The sequence below is a fragment of the Gorilla gorilla genome, chromosome 1 (genome assembly GCF_029281585.2).
Source record: "Gorilla gorilla gorilla isolate KB3781 chromosome 1, NHGRI_mGorGor1-v2.1_pri, whole genome shotgun sequence".
NCBI classification, from domain to species: Eukaryota; Metazoa; Chordata; class Mammalia; order Primates; family Hominidae; genus Gorilla; species Gorilla gorilla.
Window position 1 is genome coordinate 169648182 of NC_073224.2, and position 17210 is coordinate 169665391.

General features: G+C 37.9%; 1 protein-coding gene across 2 annotated transcripts in view; it reads left to right on the forward strand.

Annotated features, from left to right (window-relative positions):
• Positions 1-17210, forward strand: part of ANKRD13C (ankyrin repeat domain 13C) — a 94541-nt gene that overhangs the window by 19269 nt on the left and 58062 nt on the right. For both annotated transcript variants that reach the window (XM_019019725.3, XM_019019732.3), the window contains exons 2-3: positions 89-130; positions 11222-11326. In XM_019019725.3, coding sequence (XP_018875270.1) covers positions 89-130; positions 11222-11326 — 147 coding nt within the window. The remainder of the gene's footprint in view (positions 1-88; positions 131-11221; positions 11327-17210) is intronic.

Here is a 17210-nt window from a genome sequence, read left to right on the forward strand (position 1 = left end):
AATTTCTGAAAGAGCTGAAACCGCTTTTAAGTAAATGTTCTTATGTTTTTACACCTTCTGATTTATTTATTTTATTTTATTTTTTTAGGAAATACTCCTTTACACCTTGCTGTGATGTTAGGAAATAAAGGTTAGTAAATATTTTCTTTTTTTATGTTTAACTTCATTTATATATAGTCAGTTTAAAATTTTTAAGATCAATTTTGTCTTTTGAGTTTTTAAAAACTCATTTTATTTGTTAATTGAACTTAGAATTTAGTATATTGAAATTAGTAAATATTTTCTTGTTTTTCATGGCCCTTTTAAAAAAGTGTTGGTGGAAATCCTGTACTTGTATGTCTTTTGAAACTATGTTTTTTTCCCTTACTTGGTTGTTTTATCAAGCAGGAATTTATAATTTTAGAAGACTTATTTCCAAATATTAAGATTTATTATTATACTTTTCATATTAGAGTTTTATATGATTTTTAATATATAATATTTTATATATATAAAGTCATAAGTTGAGCCTTTTGTATGGTAGATAATTGCAAAAACAATACTTGTTTATTAAGTATTTATTAAAGTAGTCATTATTTAATTAAAAAACCTTATAGGCAGGTAATTTAAAAGATACCTACTTTTGTAGGTTATTCCTAAGTGCAGTAAAACTTTAGTTATTTAGATCCCCGGTTATTCTGGAAAGTGAGGATTTTAGATAGCTGAATAGCAATGCTTTGAGTACTAGATTTTTGTATTTTAAATGTGTTTAGTAAAAAATTTTTTTTTTTTTTTTTGAGGCAGAGTCTCTCTCTATTGTCCAGACTGGAGTACAGTGGTGCAGTCTTGGCTCACTGCAACCTCTGCCTCCCAGGTTTAAGCAATTCTCCTGCCTCAGCCTCCTGAGTAGCTGGGACTACAGGCGCATGCCACCACGCCTGGCTAATTTTTTGTGTTTTTAGTAGAGACAGGGCTTCACCATGTTGGCCAGTCTGGTCTCGATCTCCTGACCTCATGATCCGCCTGCCTCGGCCTCCCAAAGTGCTGGGATTACAGGTGTGAGCCACCGCGCCCAGCTGATACAATTTTTTAAAGAAATATAATTGTATATTTTTAGACAGGCTAATGAACTTCTGTTAAGATTTTTTTTTCAATGATCTAGAAGTATCATTATGAACATCTGTTGTTGTTATATGGTATAATGTATCTGTCAGTGTAAACATTTGATCTGAATGTATGGGCCTAGGGATATTGCTAGAACTTGTTTTTATTTTATTTTATTTATTTATTTATTTTGAGACAGAATTTCACTCTTATTGCCTAGGCTGGAGTGCAATGGTGCAATCTTGGCTCACCACAATCTCTGCCTCCCGGGTTCAAGCGACTCTCCTGCCTCAGCCTCCGGAGTAGCTGGGATTATAGGGCTAATTTTGTATTTTTAGTAGAGATGGGATTTTTCCATGTTGGTCAGGCCGATCTTGAACTCCCGACCTCAGGTGATCCGCCTGCCTTGACCTCACAAAGTGCTGGGATTACAGGCATGAGCCACCGTGCCTGGCCTTTATTTTATTTTTGAGACATGGTCTCACTGTGTTCCCCAGGCTGGAGTGCAATGATGCAATCATGGGTCACTGCAGTCTTGAGAACTCCTGAGCTCAAGTGATCCTCCTGTCTCAGCCTTCAGGGTGGCTGGGACTGTAGGCACATGCCACCATGCCCGGCTAATTTTTTCATTTTATGTAGAGACAGGTTCTCACTTTGTTGCCCTGGCTTGAACTTGTTTTGTTGAAAAACAAAGTTCTTTTGCTAGTTTGATTTTTAAGTTCAAATCTTTAAATGAAGCATATGATCCACAGGATAATATAATTTTTATTTTAGAGACAGGGTCTTGCTCCGTTGCCCAAACTGGGGTATAGTGGTACGATCCTAGCTCACTGTGGCTTCAAACTCCTGGGCTCAAGTGATCCTCTCGTCTCCAGCCTCCCAAGTAGCAAGGACTAGATGCACATGCCACCATACCTAACTAACTTTTAAATTTATTTTTAGAAATGAGGTCTCACTATGTTGCCCAGGCTATTCTCAAACTCCTGGCCTCAAGCAATCCTCCCTCCTGGGCCTCCCAGAACACTGGGATTACAGATGTGAGTCACTGTGCCTGACCTTAATTTTTATTTTAATTCTATATAATTGGTGATTCAAATCTGTATCTTCAATGTTATAGTTATGGCTTTTTTTTTTCTTCTTAACAAGGAAGATTAACTAGAGTAACTTCTAAGTAAAGAAGTATTCATTAAAAGGCTACATGTTAGAGAAACTCAAGAAGTAGGTACCAGCCAGGTCTCAGGAAGAGTGGGAACCAAGATGTTTGGAGGAATCAGTCATTCTCCTATCTATTTCCTTATCATCTTTCAATCTCTTATGGTGTGTCTGCTGTTCTTTATATCTGCGGTATTCTCCTTTTTCGTGAATGACTTTTCCTGTTTACTGAAATTGAACAGACCTAAAATAATTCTTTTAGGATCCTAAGTTTTAATGACTTTCTGGTGTTCACTGCTAACTAGATGGGTTTCTTAGGTTCGCAAATTTCTGAGCAAAAAGTTTGATTGGTCCAGTTTATCTCAAGCCAAGCCACAAGTGATGGGTGATGGCAGACTTATGAATTATCTGTCTTTAAGATAGGTATTTGCTTCTGTGAAATTAGCTTTAGCTAGACTGACTTGGGTGAGATTTGGGGGTAGGAGAGGGAATCAGGAATACGAAGGAAGTATGTTTACTTTAGCAGGAATGTGGATAGGGCAGGCCATGATTGACATCTCTAGCAACCTTGGTGAAAATATGTCAGATACAGTCAGCTGAATTTGATCGATAAAAACTTACGCTTTTTTTTTCAAAGAACATTGGATTGGAGCTTTAGAAAATAACTAGAATTTATTATTTACAATATACCAGATGCTTTTCCTAGTACTTTACACGTATTTACTCATTTAACTCTTACCACAACCATGTGAGTGAAGTACTATTATTATCTCCATTTTATGGAAGAAAAACATTAGCCCCAAAACTTGCCCAGAGTAAAATAGCCAAGTTTTAATTTCAACTTGGGAGTGCCTGGCTCTAAAATCTATTTTAATGGTGTATTGCTTTGCCCTCTTTTTCACTAAGAACCATTCAGAAATGATATGGTCTGTATCAAAGTTGGCCAACATGCAACTTGCCAAATCTGATTGCTATTCTGGAATCCTTCCTAATTTAGCACTTTAGTAGCTAATATGGATTTACCAGGATTTGAATGTGAAATGAAGCCTATCTGCCATCTCTGTTTTAGGGTTCTAATTTTATTTTATTTTTCCACTCAAATATATTCTCACAGAGGGTATTCTGATTTTAGATAGATGTACTATTATGCTTCATCATAGGTTTATATCAGCCTGTTTTAAAATGTATTTCAGCCAGGCGTGGTGGCTCATGTCTGTAATCCTAGCACTTTGGGAGGCCAAGGCGGGCAGATCACTTAAGGCCAGGAGTTTGAGACCAGCCTGGGCACCATGGCAAGACCCCATCTCTACTAAAAATACAAAAATTAGCCAGGCATGGTGGCACATGCCTGTAATCCCAGCTATTTGGGAGGCCGAGAAAGGAGAATCACTTGAACCCGGGAGGCAGAGGTTGCAGTGAGCCGAGATCATACCACAGCACTGCAGCCTGGATAACAGAGCGAGACTCCGTTTCAACAACAACAACAAATTAAAATATATTTCATAAAACATTAGTTTCTTTGCATCCATTGAAGTACAGGAGAAAAACCACATTAGTTTTATGGGATATTGAAAGATATTTAGAAGAAAATAGAGTTTCCAGAGCAAATCAATTTGAAAAATATTAGGTAAATAAAAGTTAAAAAGTTTTCTTTGTTGTGGAACTTGTTAGAAATTTGATATGCTAATATGCATTGTAATGTTTCAAGTTGGGGCATGTGTTGGACATAGTGGTCAGAGTTCCCCACAGTTATTTGATGTGTGCTCTTTTTTACAAGTATCTTGACAGATGAGAGTTCTGTGGGATGTATTTTGGGAAACACTTGGTTAGATGATTCAGGATCTGTAAATAATGTTGGTATTTGTTGTTCCTGAATCCTTTTCAAATAGAGTAGACACAACCGATTACATACTGATCCATTAACATTTTTCCAGTTGTGCACCCTTTTTTTGCTTTTTTTCTTATGATCTTTATGTATGTGTTTGTATAATTCTCTTTTTAAAATAACTCAAACAAACTTGAAAGTCTGTTGATATTTTTTATATTTGGTTGCACAAGAGTGAGATTGGAATATGTAGTGGAAAATAAAACGTCTACTTTATACTTACTGTTCTTTTTTTTTTTTTTTTTGAGTCGAGTCTTGCTCTGTTGCCCAGGCTGGAGTGCAGTGGGATGATCTCGGCTGCAACTTCTGCCTCCTGAGTTCAAGCGATTCTCCCACCTCAGCCTCCCTAGTAGTAGCTGGGATTACAGGCTATTTTTTGTATTGTTAGTAGAGACAGGGTTTCACCATGTTGGCCAGGCTGGTCTCAAACTCCTGACCTCAGGTGATTTACCCACCTCAGCCTCCCAAAGTGCTGAGATTACAGATCCACTGTGCGTGGCCTACTTAGTGTTCTATACATTGCTTTTATATTATGTCATCGTTCAGCCTAGGTAGTCTATTTCCTTTTATCTTATTTTAAGATACACTGTACTTTTAGTGATTTCATTTAGTAGTAGCTGGGATTACAGGTGTGTGTTACCATGTCCGGCTAATTTTTGTATTGTTAGTAGAGACGGGGTTTCACCATATTGGCTAGGCTGGTCTCGAACTCCTGACCTCAGATGATTTACCCCCCTCGGCCTCCCAAAGCGCTGAGATCACAGGTGTGAGTCACTGCGCCTGGCCTTAGTGTTCTATACCTTGCTTTTACATTATATCATTGTTCAGCCTAGATAGTCTATTCTCTTTTATCTTCTTTTAAGATACACTGTACCTTTAGTGATTTCATTGTTGAAGGGCACATTCTGTTTCTGTACTTGTCTATAAACACAACAAAATTTCCCAGGGCGTTCACGTAATATTTTGATTGAGGTAAAGAGAATCTTTTATACTTCTACATGCTTTCCTTCTCTCACTCATCTTAACCTACTGAATAACGTTAGTTTTTCACCACAGAAGACTGATTTTTTTCTGAATTTCTGAGTCCATTGACTAATATTAGTGATGTCACGTGGGAGGTTATTGAACTGTGGATTTGGATGGAAAAGAAGAATATTATACTTAATTAAGGAAGGTTTCAGGAAGTTTTACGAGATGATATAGAAAAACCAATCTTTAATTCTTATCCTTTTGGTTGAAAATATGAGAGAAAGGTTTTTCAAACCAGTTGCTGCAACTTTTAATTCATTTTCAGTCTTTTTTGGATCTGCAATTTTTTATTTTTTCTTAAAGTAACTTTAGAATTAATATGGTTTCTAACTTTAATAACTGTAGATATTCTGTTGTTTCCAACTGTCCTATTTTTCTCACTGGTTCTCTCTATATTTGATCATCTTTATAGTTCTTACTTATTAATGTGTGATTTTTTTTTTTTTTTGGTTTGTTTGTTTTTTCGAGACGGAGGCTCACTCTGTCACCCAGCCTGGAGTGCAGTGGCATGATCTCCGCTCACTGCAACCTCCGCCTCCCAAGTTCAAGCAATTCTCCTGCCTCAGCCTCCTGAGCAGCCGGGATTACAGGCGCATGCCACCACGTCCAGCTAAGTTTTTTATTTTTAGTAGAGACAGGGTTTTGCCATGTTGGCCAGACAGGTCTCAAACCCCGTACCTCAGGTGATCCACCCACCTTGGCCTCCCAAACTGCTGGGATTGTAGGCATGAGCCACTGTTTCCGGCCTAAATGTGTGATTTCTTTTCCTCATAATTTGCGTTTTTCACAGTCCTTGCCTTGAGTTCTTCCTGGCACATTTATGCATTATTTAAGCCTTAGTGCCTAGTTGTTAACTACCTTCTTTTCTTATTATGCATTGTTAACATTACTGAGAGAAGACATTCGATTGATCTGGTTGTTTTTTTTTTTTTTGAGACGGAATATCGCCCTGCCACCCAGGCTGGAATGCAGTGGTGCGATCTCGGCTCACTGCAATCTCTGCTCCCTGGTTTCAAGTGATTCTCCTGCCTCAGCCTCCTGAGTAGCTGGGATTGCAGGTGTGCGCCACCACCCCTGGCTAATTTTTGTATTTTTAGTAGAGCTGGGATTTCACTATGTTGGTCAGGCTGGTCTCAAACTCCTGATCTCCTGATCCGCCCGCCTCAGCCTCCCAAAGTGCTGGGATTACAGGCGTGAGCCACCGCGCCTGGCCACCAGTTCTTTTTTTTTAAATTATAAGACTATGTCATAGGTTATTAGCATATCTATGATTATCTGATTTTTTGTTAGTTGCTAATCTCTACTTCAGTTGAGTTGTGACTAGTGAGTGAAGGGCATCTTTTCTGCTGGGTCTGTGGCATATCAGAAACGTTGATATGTGTCTAGCACAATGTATAAATCTTACATGAATTCTGAGGTATTCCTTTAGATATTGTTGTGCAACCTGCTTTTTAATATTTTTGTAGTATCCTTTTTTTCTTTTTCTTTTCTTTTTTTTTGAGACAGAGTCTCACTTTGTTGCCCAGGCTGGAGTGCAGTGGTGCAATCTTGGCTCATCACAACCTCCACCTCCTGGGTTCAAGTGATTCTCCTGCCTCAGCCTCATGAGTAGCTGGGACTACAGGCGTGGGCCACCATGCCCAGCTAATTTTTGTATTTTTAGTAAAGACGGGGTTTCACTATGTTGGCCAGGCTGGTCTCGAACTGGTGATCCAGCTGCCTCAGCCTCCCAAAGTGCTGGGATTACAAGTGTGAGCCACTGCTCCTGGCCTATTTTTTTCTTTAATGATTTTTTTGGTTACTAATACATGCATGTTGAAACAGTTGAAATCATACATACATAGATACATAAAAGCATCATCTCTTTACTTTTTTTTTCTTGATGTAGTTAACATTTACAGCCTCATGGATATCCCTTCATATCGTACTCTTTACTTACAACACAGGGACTTTGTTTTCATGGAAGTAGAATCCCTACAGATAGTAATTTGCCATATTTTTCTTTTATTTCAAAAGTCTACCATGAAATAGCTATAGAAATTTGTAGATATCTTACATGTTTACATTCCCCTATACATGTATACATACAAACATATTTACAAAACCCAATGTTTTTTTGGGAGATGGGTCCGTTTGTTTTTATTCTTCTAAAAAAAGTTTCTTTTTATCTTGGCTATCATCCCCTCTTCTTACTAATCCCCTTCCCAATAAATATGGTAACGCATGTTAAAACCTGCTGGATATTCTTACATACATTTCTCAATGCTTATTATTATATAGAAATACTTGTGCATGTGTCTGAACATACACACTCATGTATGTAGTTTTTTACTCATTCCATTTATTGATTGATTGATTGATTGATTGATTGATTGATTGAGTCAGAGTCTCTCTCTGTTGCCCAGGCCAGAGTGTAATGGCGCTGTCTCGGCTCACTGCAACCTCTGCCTCCAGGGTTCAAACGATTCTTCTGACTCAGCCTCCAAGTAGCTGGGATTACAGGCGTGTGCCACCACACCTGGCTACTTTGTGTATTTTTAGTAGAGATGGGGTTTCACCATGTTGGCCAGGCTGGTCTTGAACTCCCGACCTCAGGTGATTTGCCTACCTTGGCCTCCCAAAGTGCTGGGATTATAGGTGTGAGCCACTGCACCTAGGTTTACTCATTCCTTTTTAAACAATGCAATCATTATATACTTCTGTGTTGAGCAGATGAATTCTATCACTTAGCAGTACACCGTGAAAATTCCTTTAAGCCTGTTGGGATGACTCTAATTGATTCCTTTTTTTGATTTATTTAATTCCTTTATCCTTCTCAATATTTTATTATAAAAAATTTAAATATACCCCCAAAATTGAAAGATTATCACAACATTCAAATGCTTTCCATATAGACTCAATAATTAACATTGTTTCATATTTTATCTTTTTATGTTTTATATATATAAATTTTTTTGTTGTTATTTGTTTGTTTTATTTGTTTGTGTTTTTGAGTCAGAGTCTCGCTCAGTGGCACAATCTCGGCTCACTGCAACCTCCGCCTTCTGGGTTCAAGCAGCTCTCCTGCCTCAGCCTCCGTAGTAGCTGGGATTACAGGCCAGTTCCAACATGCCTGGCTAATTTTTTTGTATTTTAGTAGAGACAGGTTTCACCATGTTGGCCACGTTGGTCTCAAACTCCTGACCTCAGATGATCCGCCCCCCTTGGCCTCCCAAAGTGTAGGGATTACAGGCATGAACCACTGCACCTGGCCTTTATTTATATATATTGTTGTTATACCATTTGAAAACTAAATGTAGATATCATGACATTTTACCCCCAAATACTTCAGCATGCACCTCTAAGAATACAGATATTCTCCTTCATAACCACATTATCATGATCACACCAAGGAAAATTAATGATATTGTTAAAATATCATCTCATACCCAATGCATATTGAGATTTCTCCAATTGTTCCCAGAATGTCATTTATAGGTTTTTTATACTGAAACATGACCCAGTTGAGGGTGACTCATTGCATTTGGTTGTTATGTCTCATAATCTAGAGCAATTTGCTCACCTTTTCCCCACCTTTGTGCCCAACTTTTTGAAAAGTCTTGACTCGTTAACTTGTAGAATGTCCTTTCTCTCAGATTTGCCTGATCATTTTCTCTCCATGTTTCTTAACCTGTTCTTTATCCTTTGTTTTTTCTGTGAATTGAAAATCAGCTATAGAGGCTTTATTAGATTCAGGTTAAACATTTCTGGATAGAATATTTCATAGGTGATATTAGGAACTTTACATATATCACATTGGAAACACACAATATCAGATTATTTCATCATTAATTGCCACTAAGTTAGATTGTTTAAGTGATAATCTTCGAATATATCCATTGTAAAGGAACATTTTTCTGTTAGTTATTAGTAAATATTCTTGGGACAATACTTTGGTTCCATGTGAATATCCTATTCCCAGCATAAAGCTTTTTACCTAGTGGCTTTAGCATTCAATAAAGACCTTTGCCTAAACCAGTTATTACATGGGGTATTATGTTAAATTTTCTAATTTTATCATTTCTTCTACATTTATTAGGTAGCATTGCATTATTCTGTAAGTAAGAACTTATTGCCCACCCTTTTATTTCTTGATGTTGTTATGGGCTTATCAGTTTTTTTTTTCAGTGTGTTATAACTAGTTAGCCATTATTCTTTTTGATGCTAAATTTCCCAAATTTGGCTAACCATTCAAGCTGGCTTCTCTGTACTTCTGATATGACTCTAGTCTTAAAAAATGACTGTATATTATTAATGTAATGTAGATGCAACATGTCTATTATTGCCCTACTGTGGACATTCACTTTGTTTCCAGTATAATTGCCATACAAACAACACTAAAATAAACATTCATGTACATATATTCTTATATACTATTACCAGATTGAAACACTGCTATGAAATTTCTGTATTTATTTTACATTATTGTGATAAAGTTCCCTGCTAGTATATTTATTTCTTCTATCACTAGGAATAGTGCTAAAGTAGTGCCATTTGTTCCCCACCTTAGCCAACCCACATTACACTGTCTTAACACTCTTATTTCTTTTAAAGCACTTATCATTATCTTGCATTATTTTTCTTTTCTAGTTATTAATTTACATGTTATATTCCAACATAGGAATTATGCTCTTCGATAGCAATACCTTATCTAGTACCTGGTATTTAGAAATTGCATATAATGGACATTTGGTAAATATTTGCTGAATTATTGATTGAATGAATGGATGGATGGCTGTCTTTTTTTTTTTTTTTTTTTGAGACAGAGTTTGGCTCTTGTTGCCCAGGCTGGAGTGCAATGGCACAATCTTGGCTCACTGCAACCTCCACCTCCCGGGTTCAAGCGATTCTCCTGCCTCAGTTTCCCGAGTAGCTGGGATTACAGTCATGAGCCACCGTGCTCGGCTAATTTTGTATTTTTAGTAGAGATGGGGTTTCTCCATGTTGGCTAGGCTGGTCTGGAACTCCCAACCTCAGGTGATCGGCCCACTTCAGCCTCCCAAAGTGTTGGGATTACAGGCATGAGCCACTACGCCCGGCGTGGGCCTCAGTTTTAACTTTTTTCCTGTTAAATAAACTATTTGTTTTTTTATTTTTATTTTATTTTATTTTGAGATGGAATCTCGCTGTGTCATCTGGGCTGGAATGCAGTGACGCAATCTTGGCTCACTGCAGCCTCTGCCTCCCGGGTTCAAGCGATTCTCCTGCCTCAGCCTCCCATTTAGCTGGGACTACAGGCACGTACCACCATGCCTGGCTAATTTTTTTTATTTTTTAGTAGAGATGGGGTTTCACCATGTTAGCCAGGATGGTCTCGATCTCCTGACCTCGTGATCTGCCCGCCTTGGCCTCCCAAAGTGCTGGGATTACAGGCGTGAGCCACCACGCCCAGCCAACTTTTTATTTTTAATTAAAGAAAAAGTTTTCTCAACCTATAGAAAGGTCTGTACCTTAGACTTCTTTTGATTATTTGAAAAACTATCTAGATTTGTCGTATCATAAGCCGAGTTTTGCCCTTTTTCTGAACATTTTTCCAAACCATAACAATTATAAAATTTGAAAAATAAATGTTTATTGGAAACATTACTGACTCTTATTGAAAGCACTTTTGTTTCTGAAATAAAAAATGAACTTTCTGTTTGACATTATGGACATACAAATCCTCTTTTGGGTCTTACTAGCTGATAGGTATTTGCAAGTAAATCACTCTTGAAGTTCTTGGGTTATCTTTTAGAGTATGAAAACATTAAAAAAATACTCTTGGGAATTTAATTACTAGGGAACATGATACCTTCTTTGCAGAGAGATCCAATTTATTTTTAGGCAGTAGAATGTATACTTTTTAAATCTAGGGATCTGAAATTACCTGGTTTAGTTAGATACATAGAAATTTTTCAGATTACATAATTCTACATGGTATAGTGTTTATTTCATCTATTTATGTTAATTTGGTATATTAAACTTTTATATATTTATATTTAGAGATTCTAAAAATTGCCTGATGTTTGATATTATTACTACTTTATATTGCAGAATGTGCCCATTTACTTTTGGCTCACAATGCTCCAGTCAAGGTGAAAAATGCTCAGGGATGGAGCCCTTTGGCGGAAGCCATCAGCTATGGAGATAGACAGATGAGTAAGCAATATGAATTACTGTTGTTGATATATCTTCTAAAAATATGAAGTGATGAATTTGAAATATTCTTCATTCATTGTAACTTGCCATAATATGAACTTTTGCAATTATGTATAAACTTACATGTGAATTATTCATGACTTAGGAACTTGAACATTGAGTGGAACACAGAAAGAATTGAAGAATCACGTTTAAAATTATGAATTTTTTTTTCTTGTGCAGCATTCTACCTTACTGATGTTCTCTGATTATTTTTTTATTCATCCATAATACAGGACTTTAAAAAAAATTGATACCTGACTGTCCTTTTTGGCAACTGCTTAATTATATAGGCCATTATTGGAACTAAAAATAACCATAGTGTTACAATAGTTATCTGCTTTAGTTGGTAGGTATAGATTTTGCTGGAAGCAAGGAAGAAGACTGTCTCTATTTTGTTTTAGTCATTAAAAGAGTATTTCCAAAACATGTCATATTCTTTTTGATAATATGCTGAATGTTGAGTTATTCCACTCTCCCTCCTCCTACCCATAATTTTTTTCAACTTCACATACAGATCTTATTTTTGTCAAGTATATCTCAATAGTGGAAAATTGTACAAAACTTAATCTGGATGAATGGGAATATTATCTTGCTGATAATATTATCTTTATAGTTTTAGGCTGAAAATGATCAATTAAATCTAACTTTGTGGAAGGAAATAAAAAACGTTGGCAGTTTTATTAAAGAAATGCGTAATGTGGAACTCTCCTAGGTGTTACATAGATTCAGTCTTATTTTGATGCTACGTTTTGGGCTCTTCTGGGTGCTTTCGTAAGATTTGGCAGGCTGGGCACGGTGGCTCACGCCTGTAATCCCAGCACTTTGGGAGGCCGAGGCGGGTGGATCACCTGAGGTCAGGAGTTCACCACCAGCCTGGCCAACGTGGTGAAACCCCGTCTCTACTAAAAATACAGAAAAATTGCCAGGCATGGTGGTGGGCGCCTGTAATCTCAGCTACTTGGGAGGCTGAGGCAGGAGAATCGCCTGAGCCTGGGAAGCGGAGGTTGCAGTGAGCCGAGATCGCACCATTGCGCTTCAGCCCGGGCGACAAGAGCAAGACTCTGTCTCAAAAAAAAAAAAAAAATTATTTAGCTGTATATTGTACCACACATACATTTTTGTGGACTTCCTGAACTTTATAAACAAAAAAAATTTTTTTTTTTGAGAGAGAGTCTCGCCCTGTCACCCAGGCTGGATGGAATGCAATGGCACAATCTTGGCTCACTGCAACCTCCGCCTCCTGCGTTCAAGGGGTTCTCCTGCCTCAGCCTCCCAAGTAGCTGGGATCACAGGTGCCTGCCACCATGCCTGGCTAATTTTTGTATTTTTAGCAGAGATGGGGTTTCACCATGTTGGTCAGGCTGGTCTTAAACTCCTGACCTCGTGATCCGCCTGCCTCATCCTCCCAAAGTGCTAGGATTACAGGCATAAGCCACCGTGCTCAGCCTATAAACAACTTTTAATGGTGAAGTTATATTTGGGTCTAAGATTTACTGAGATAAAATTGTAATATTTTAACAACTAAAGTGAGTGTATTTTTTTTTATTTGTTATACACTGACAGTTGTCCTTTCTGGACAAATATCAGGAGACCCTCATGAGAGCAAGAAACAATACTAATCCTAGAATTATTTCAAGGAAAAGATAAAAAATGTGCAAACCCAAAAGAAACTGATAATAAGAGTTGCAACAACTGGTCTGAAGAAACTTCCTCTGATTTTTCTAACTAATTAACAGAATGGAGAGGAAACAAGATTGTCTTCTGGGTTTCTGTGTAGTGTGACTTTTGTGACTTTCAATTATTCTTTTTTTTTTTTTGAGACGGAGTTCCACCCTTGTTGCCCAGGCTGGAGTGCAATGGCACAATCTAGGCTTACCTGCAACCTCTGCCTCCTGGGTTGAAGCGATTCTCCTGCCCCAGCCTCCCAAGTAGCTGGGATTACAGGCATACATCACCATGCCCGGCTAATCTTGTAGTTTTAGTATAGTTGGGGTTTCTCCACGTTGGTCAAGCTGGTTTTGAACTCCTGACGTCAGGTGATCCACCAGCCTCGGCCTCCCAAAATGCTGGGGTTACAGGTGTGAGCCACTGCGCCCGGCCTCAAGGATTCTTTTACTCAGAATCAGTATTTACTGAGTCCTTACTATAAAGCATGTGTGTGTATTAAGATGTGGAGAATAAAAGACCTGGTCTCTTCTGTTTAAGAATTCATAATTATTGGGAAGGCCAATAAACAAAATTTTCATGGAAAATTAGTTAAAGGATATTTAACAATCAATTTGAAGGTAAAAGATTGAGGCTCAGATAGTTGAGGTCTGTTCTTAAAGTGATTTTCTTATGTAGAGTGATATCTTAGCCATTCTAAATAATATCCCATTGTCCATTATTATGTAATTATATAACCATAATTGCTCGGTGCTTATATTTTCATTACTTTCCATCACATGAAACAAATACTTAACTGCTAATTTAAAGGATAATTAATTGAATATCTCTTACGGTTTATTAGAAATATTAATATAAATGTATAATGGTGTTAAACATATGTCTTTACTTATTTTTATTTATTTATTTTTTTTGAGACTGAGTTCAAGCGATTCTCCTGAGTAGCTGGGACTACAAGCACCTGCCACAGTGCCCAACTAATTTTTGTATTTTTAGTAGAGATGGGGTTTCACCATGTTGGCCAGGCTGGTCTTGAACTCCTGACCTCAGGTAATCTACTTGCCTCGGCCTCCCAAAGTGCTGGGATTACAGGCGTGAGCCACCATGCCTGGCTATGTCTGTACTTTGAAATTATCTTAAGCACTGTGATTTAAGTTTTTGATTTTTTGGCTTGTGTTACAGTAACATTTTATGTTTTTTGAAAAATCAGAGATAATCTAATATTATTAATTATTGGCAAAAACTTTGTGACCTATTTGTCCATTTTTTCTGATTTCTGATAATTTTGCTAACATTCTTGTACCACAAAACAGACAATGCAAACTACTTGTCAGAGACTGTTTAGAATCATTTCACTAATTAATAATAAAATTTCAAGATTATGTTGCTTTTCTGCCTTACAGTGGTTACCTGGTAAACAGTGATCAGCCCAGACTAGTATGAGATAGAAATATGGATACAACTAAAAAGGCTTTTTTTCCCACAATTTATCCCTCACCCATGGTTCCTAGCTTTCTCTGATCTAGACAGCTCTGGTTTCTTTATGCACTCTGGGATCTAGTTGTCTTTTGTCTCTCCAGAAGTTGCTCACAGTTTGTGCAGACTTATGTCATGGTATACTTATGTTATGGTAGTTTTGGGAATTCTATCGGCCTTTGTCTTATTTTTGTGGCACATCAAAGGTGTTAATGTGGAGGGAGAGACAGCAGTTCGTATTGGTTTGCCATCTTACATTGAACTAGAAGTCTTCATTTAGGCTTCAATTTTAAATTTCTTTTTGAGAGAAGGCTTTCCTCAACTTCTAGAGTAGGTTAAGTTCTTCTTCTTGTACATTGTCAAAGTGGTTTAGTCTTTTCCTTTGCAATATGTTGCATACTTCTAATTAATTTTTCAGTATGTGTTCCCTACTCTGTGTATCTTGATAATATAAGCTTTGTGAGACTTCAAGTCATGCATATGTTGTCTTATTCACCCCTTTATCTCTGGTACAATATTTGTTAAATGAATTAATGAAGAGATGAATAAAAACTGCGAAGAAAATTCGAGACTGTGTATCAAGAATCAAAATTTTTCTTAAAAGTATTATATTAGATGCCAGTAACCCCAGCACTTTGGGAGGCCAAAGCAGGCAGACTGCTTGAGCCTGGGAAACACAGGGGGACCCCAACACTACAAAAAGTACAAAAATTAGCTGGTGTGGTAGTGTGTGCTTGTAGTCCCAGCTACGCGGGAGCCTGAGGTGGGAGGATTGCTTGACCCTGGGAGGTGGAGGTAGCAGTGAGCTGAGATCACGCCACTGCACTCCAACCTGGGTGACAGAGTAAGACCCTGTCTAAAAAAAAAAAGAAAAAAGTAAAGTATTATAGTAGGACTTTTATTTATCACAACTCTCCTGAGTTTTCAAAACTTTGTTTTTTCTTATAAGAAAATGATGACATTCATCGTAGAAAATTAGGAATTATAGTGGAAAAAAAAATAATATCACTCAAAGATAACCACTGTTGGGTCAGGTGTGGTGGGGCATGCCTATAATCCCAGCACTTTGGGAGGCCGAGACAGGTGGGTCGCTTGAGCCTGGGAGTTCAAGACCAGCCTAAGCAGCATGGCAAAAACCTGTCTCTACAAAAAAATACAAAAATTAGCCAGGCATGGTGATGTGCGTATGTGGCCCCAGCTACTTGGGAGCTGAGATGGGAGGATCCACTTGAGCCTGGGAGGCTGAGGCTGTGGTGAGCCGACATTGTGCCACTGCACTCCAGCCTGGAGCCTGGGACAAAGTGAGACCCTGTCTCAAGAAAAAAAAAGACAACCACTGTTAATATTTTGTTATATTTTAGTTTCATCTTCTGGTCATATTATTCTCTACATAAAATTCTTTAAAACCTCCTGTTCTGAGGACAAAGACCAAAACTGCTAACTTTGTTTATAAGGTCCAGTATGATACTATCACTTCCTTGTCTCCTTCCTCATCTTTTTCTTTCCATCTGGCTTTCTATGTGTCAGCTCTGCTGGCTTTTTGGTTTCTCATACTCCTCATACTTATATATCCCCCTCTTTTTGTCACAGCTCCTTAAGATTCTTCAGGTCTCAGCTCAAGTACAAGGAAGTTTTCTCTGCTCATATATTGTGTCAGAACTCTGCCCATTCCCTTTAGGCAGAGTGTATGAGGCCAGGAATTGTCTATTTGTGTTCTGAATACCTACTAGATGTGTCAGAAACATAGTCAGGATGTGCCATTAACTTTGATATTGAGGAAGTCATCCTACTTTAGGGAGAGAGACCAGTGAATATTCTGTGGCATTCTGAAGTATTTACAAAGTCTTGGGGGAAACAGATGAGTGGAAAAGTTATTCAGGTTCTTAGCAAGGTGTTTGGTTATTAAAGCTGTCTCAAAGGGTTTTAGAAGTTAAAAAGGTGGGTAAAGGCATTCTACTGTGCGAGAGTGGAATGTGTATAAAGCATGGAAATATAAAAAAAAAAAGGCATATGCTAGGGAACAATATGTATTTAGTTTCTTTTCTTTTCTTTTTTTTTTTTTTGAGATGGAGTTTCCCTCTTGTTGCTCAGGCTGGAATGCAATGGCGCGATCTTGGCTCTCTGCAGCCTCCGCCTCTCAGATTCAAGCAATTCTCCTGCCCCAGTCTCCCGAGTAGCTGAGATTACAGGCATCCGCCACCACACCCAGCTAATTTTTATATTTTTAGTAGAGACGGGGTTTCACTATGTTGGCCAGGCTGGTCTCGAACTCCTGACCTCAGGTGATCCACCCGGCTCGGCCTCCCAAAGTGCTGAGATTACAGGTATGAGCCACCGTGCCCCTGTATTTGGCTTCTTAATGATACATGGCAAAGATGGATGAAGGGGCAAAGACCAGTGTTGGGAAATGAAGTTGTAATGATAAAAAGACCACATTGATATCAGCTTTATGTGCTAGTCAAGATTTTAATCCCAATTTCCAGTCTCTGCAAAACCCCAGAAGACTTCAAAGCAGGGCTTGATATTATTAGATAAGTGAAAAGACTTTCTAATTAATACAGTGGAGTCAGGGAGGCAAGAGATATTTAGAAAAAAACATTTTTGGAACAAATGAGGTAAGCTTGACTTAAAGACATAGTGTTTTTAGAGAAGGAAGGGATAGATCAGAAAGTAATTAAAAGAAAGGTTTAGTTGGGCGTGG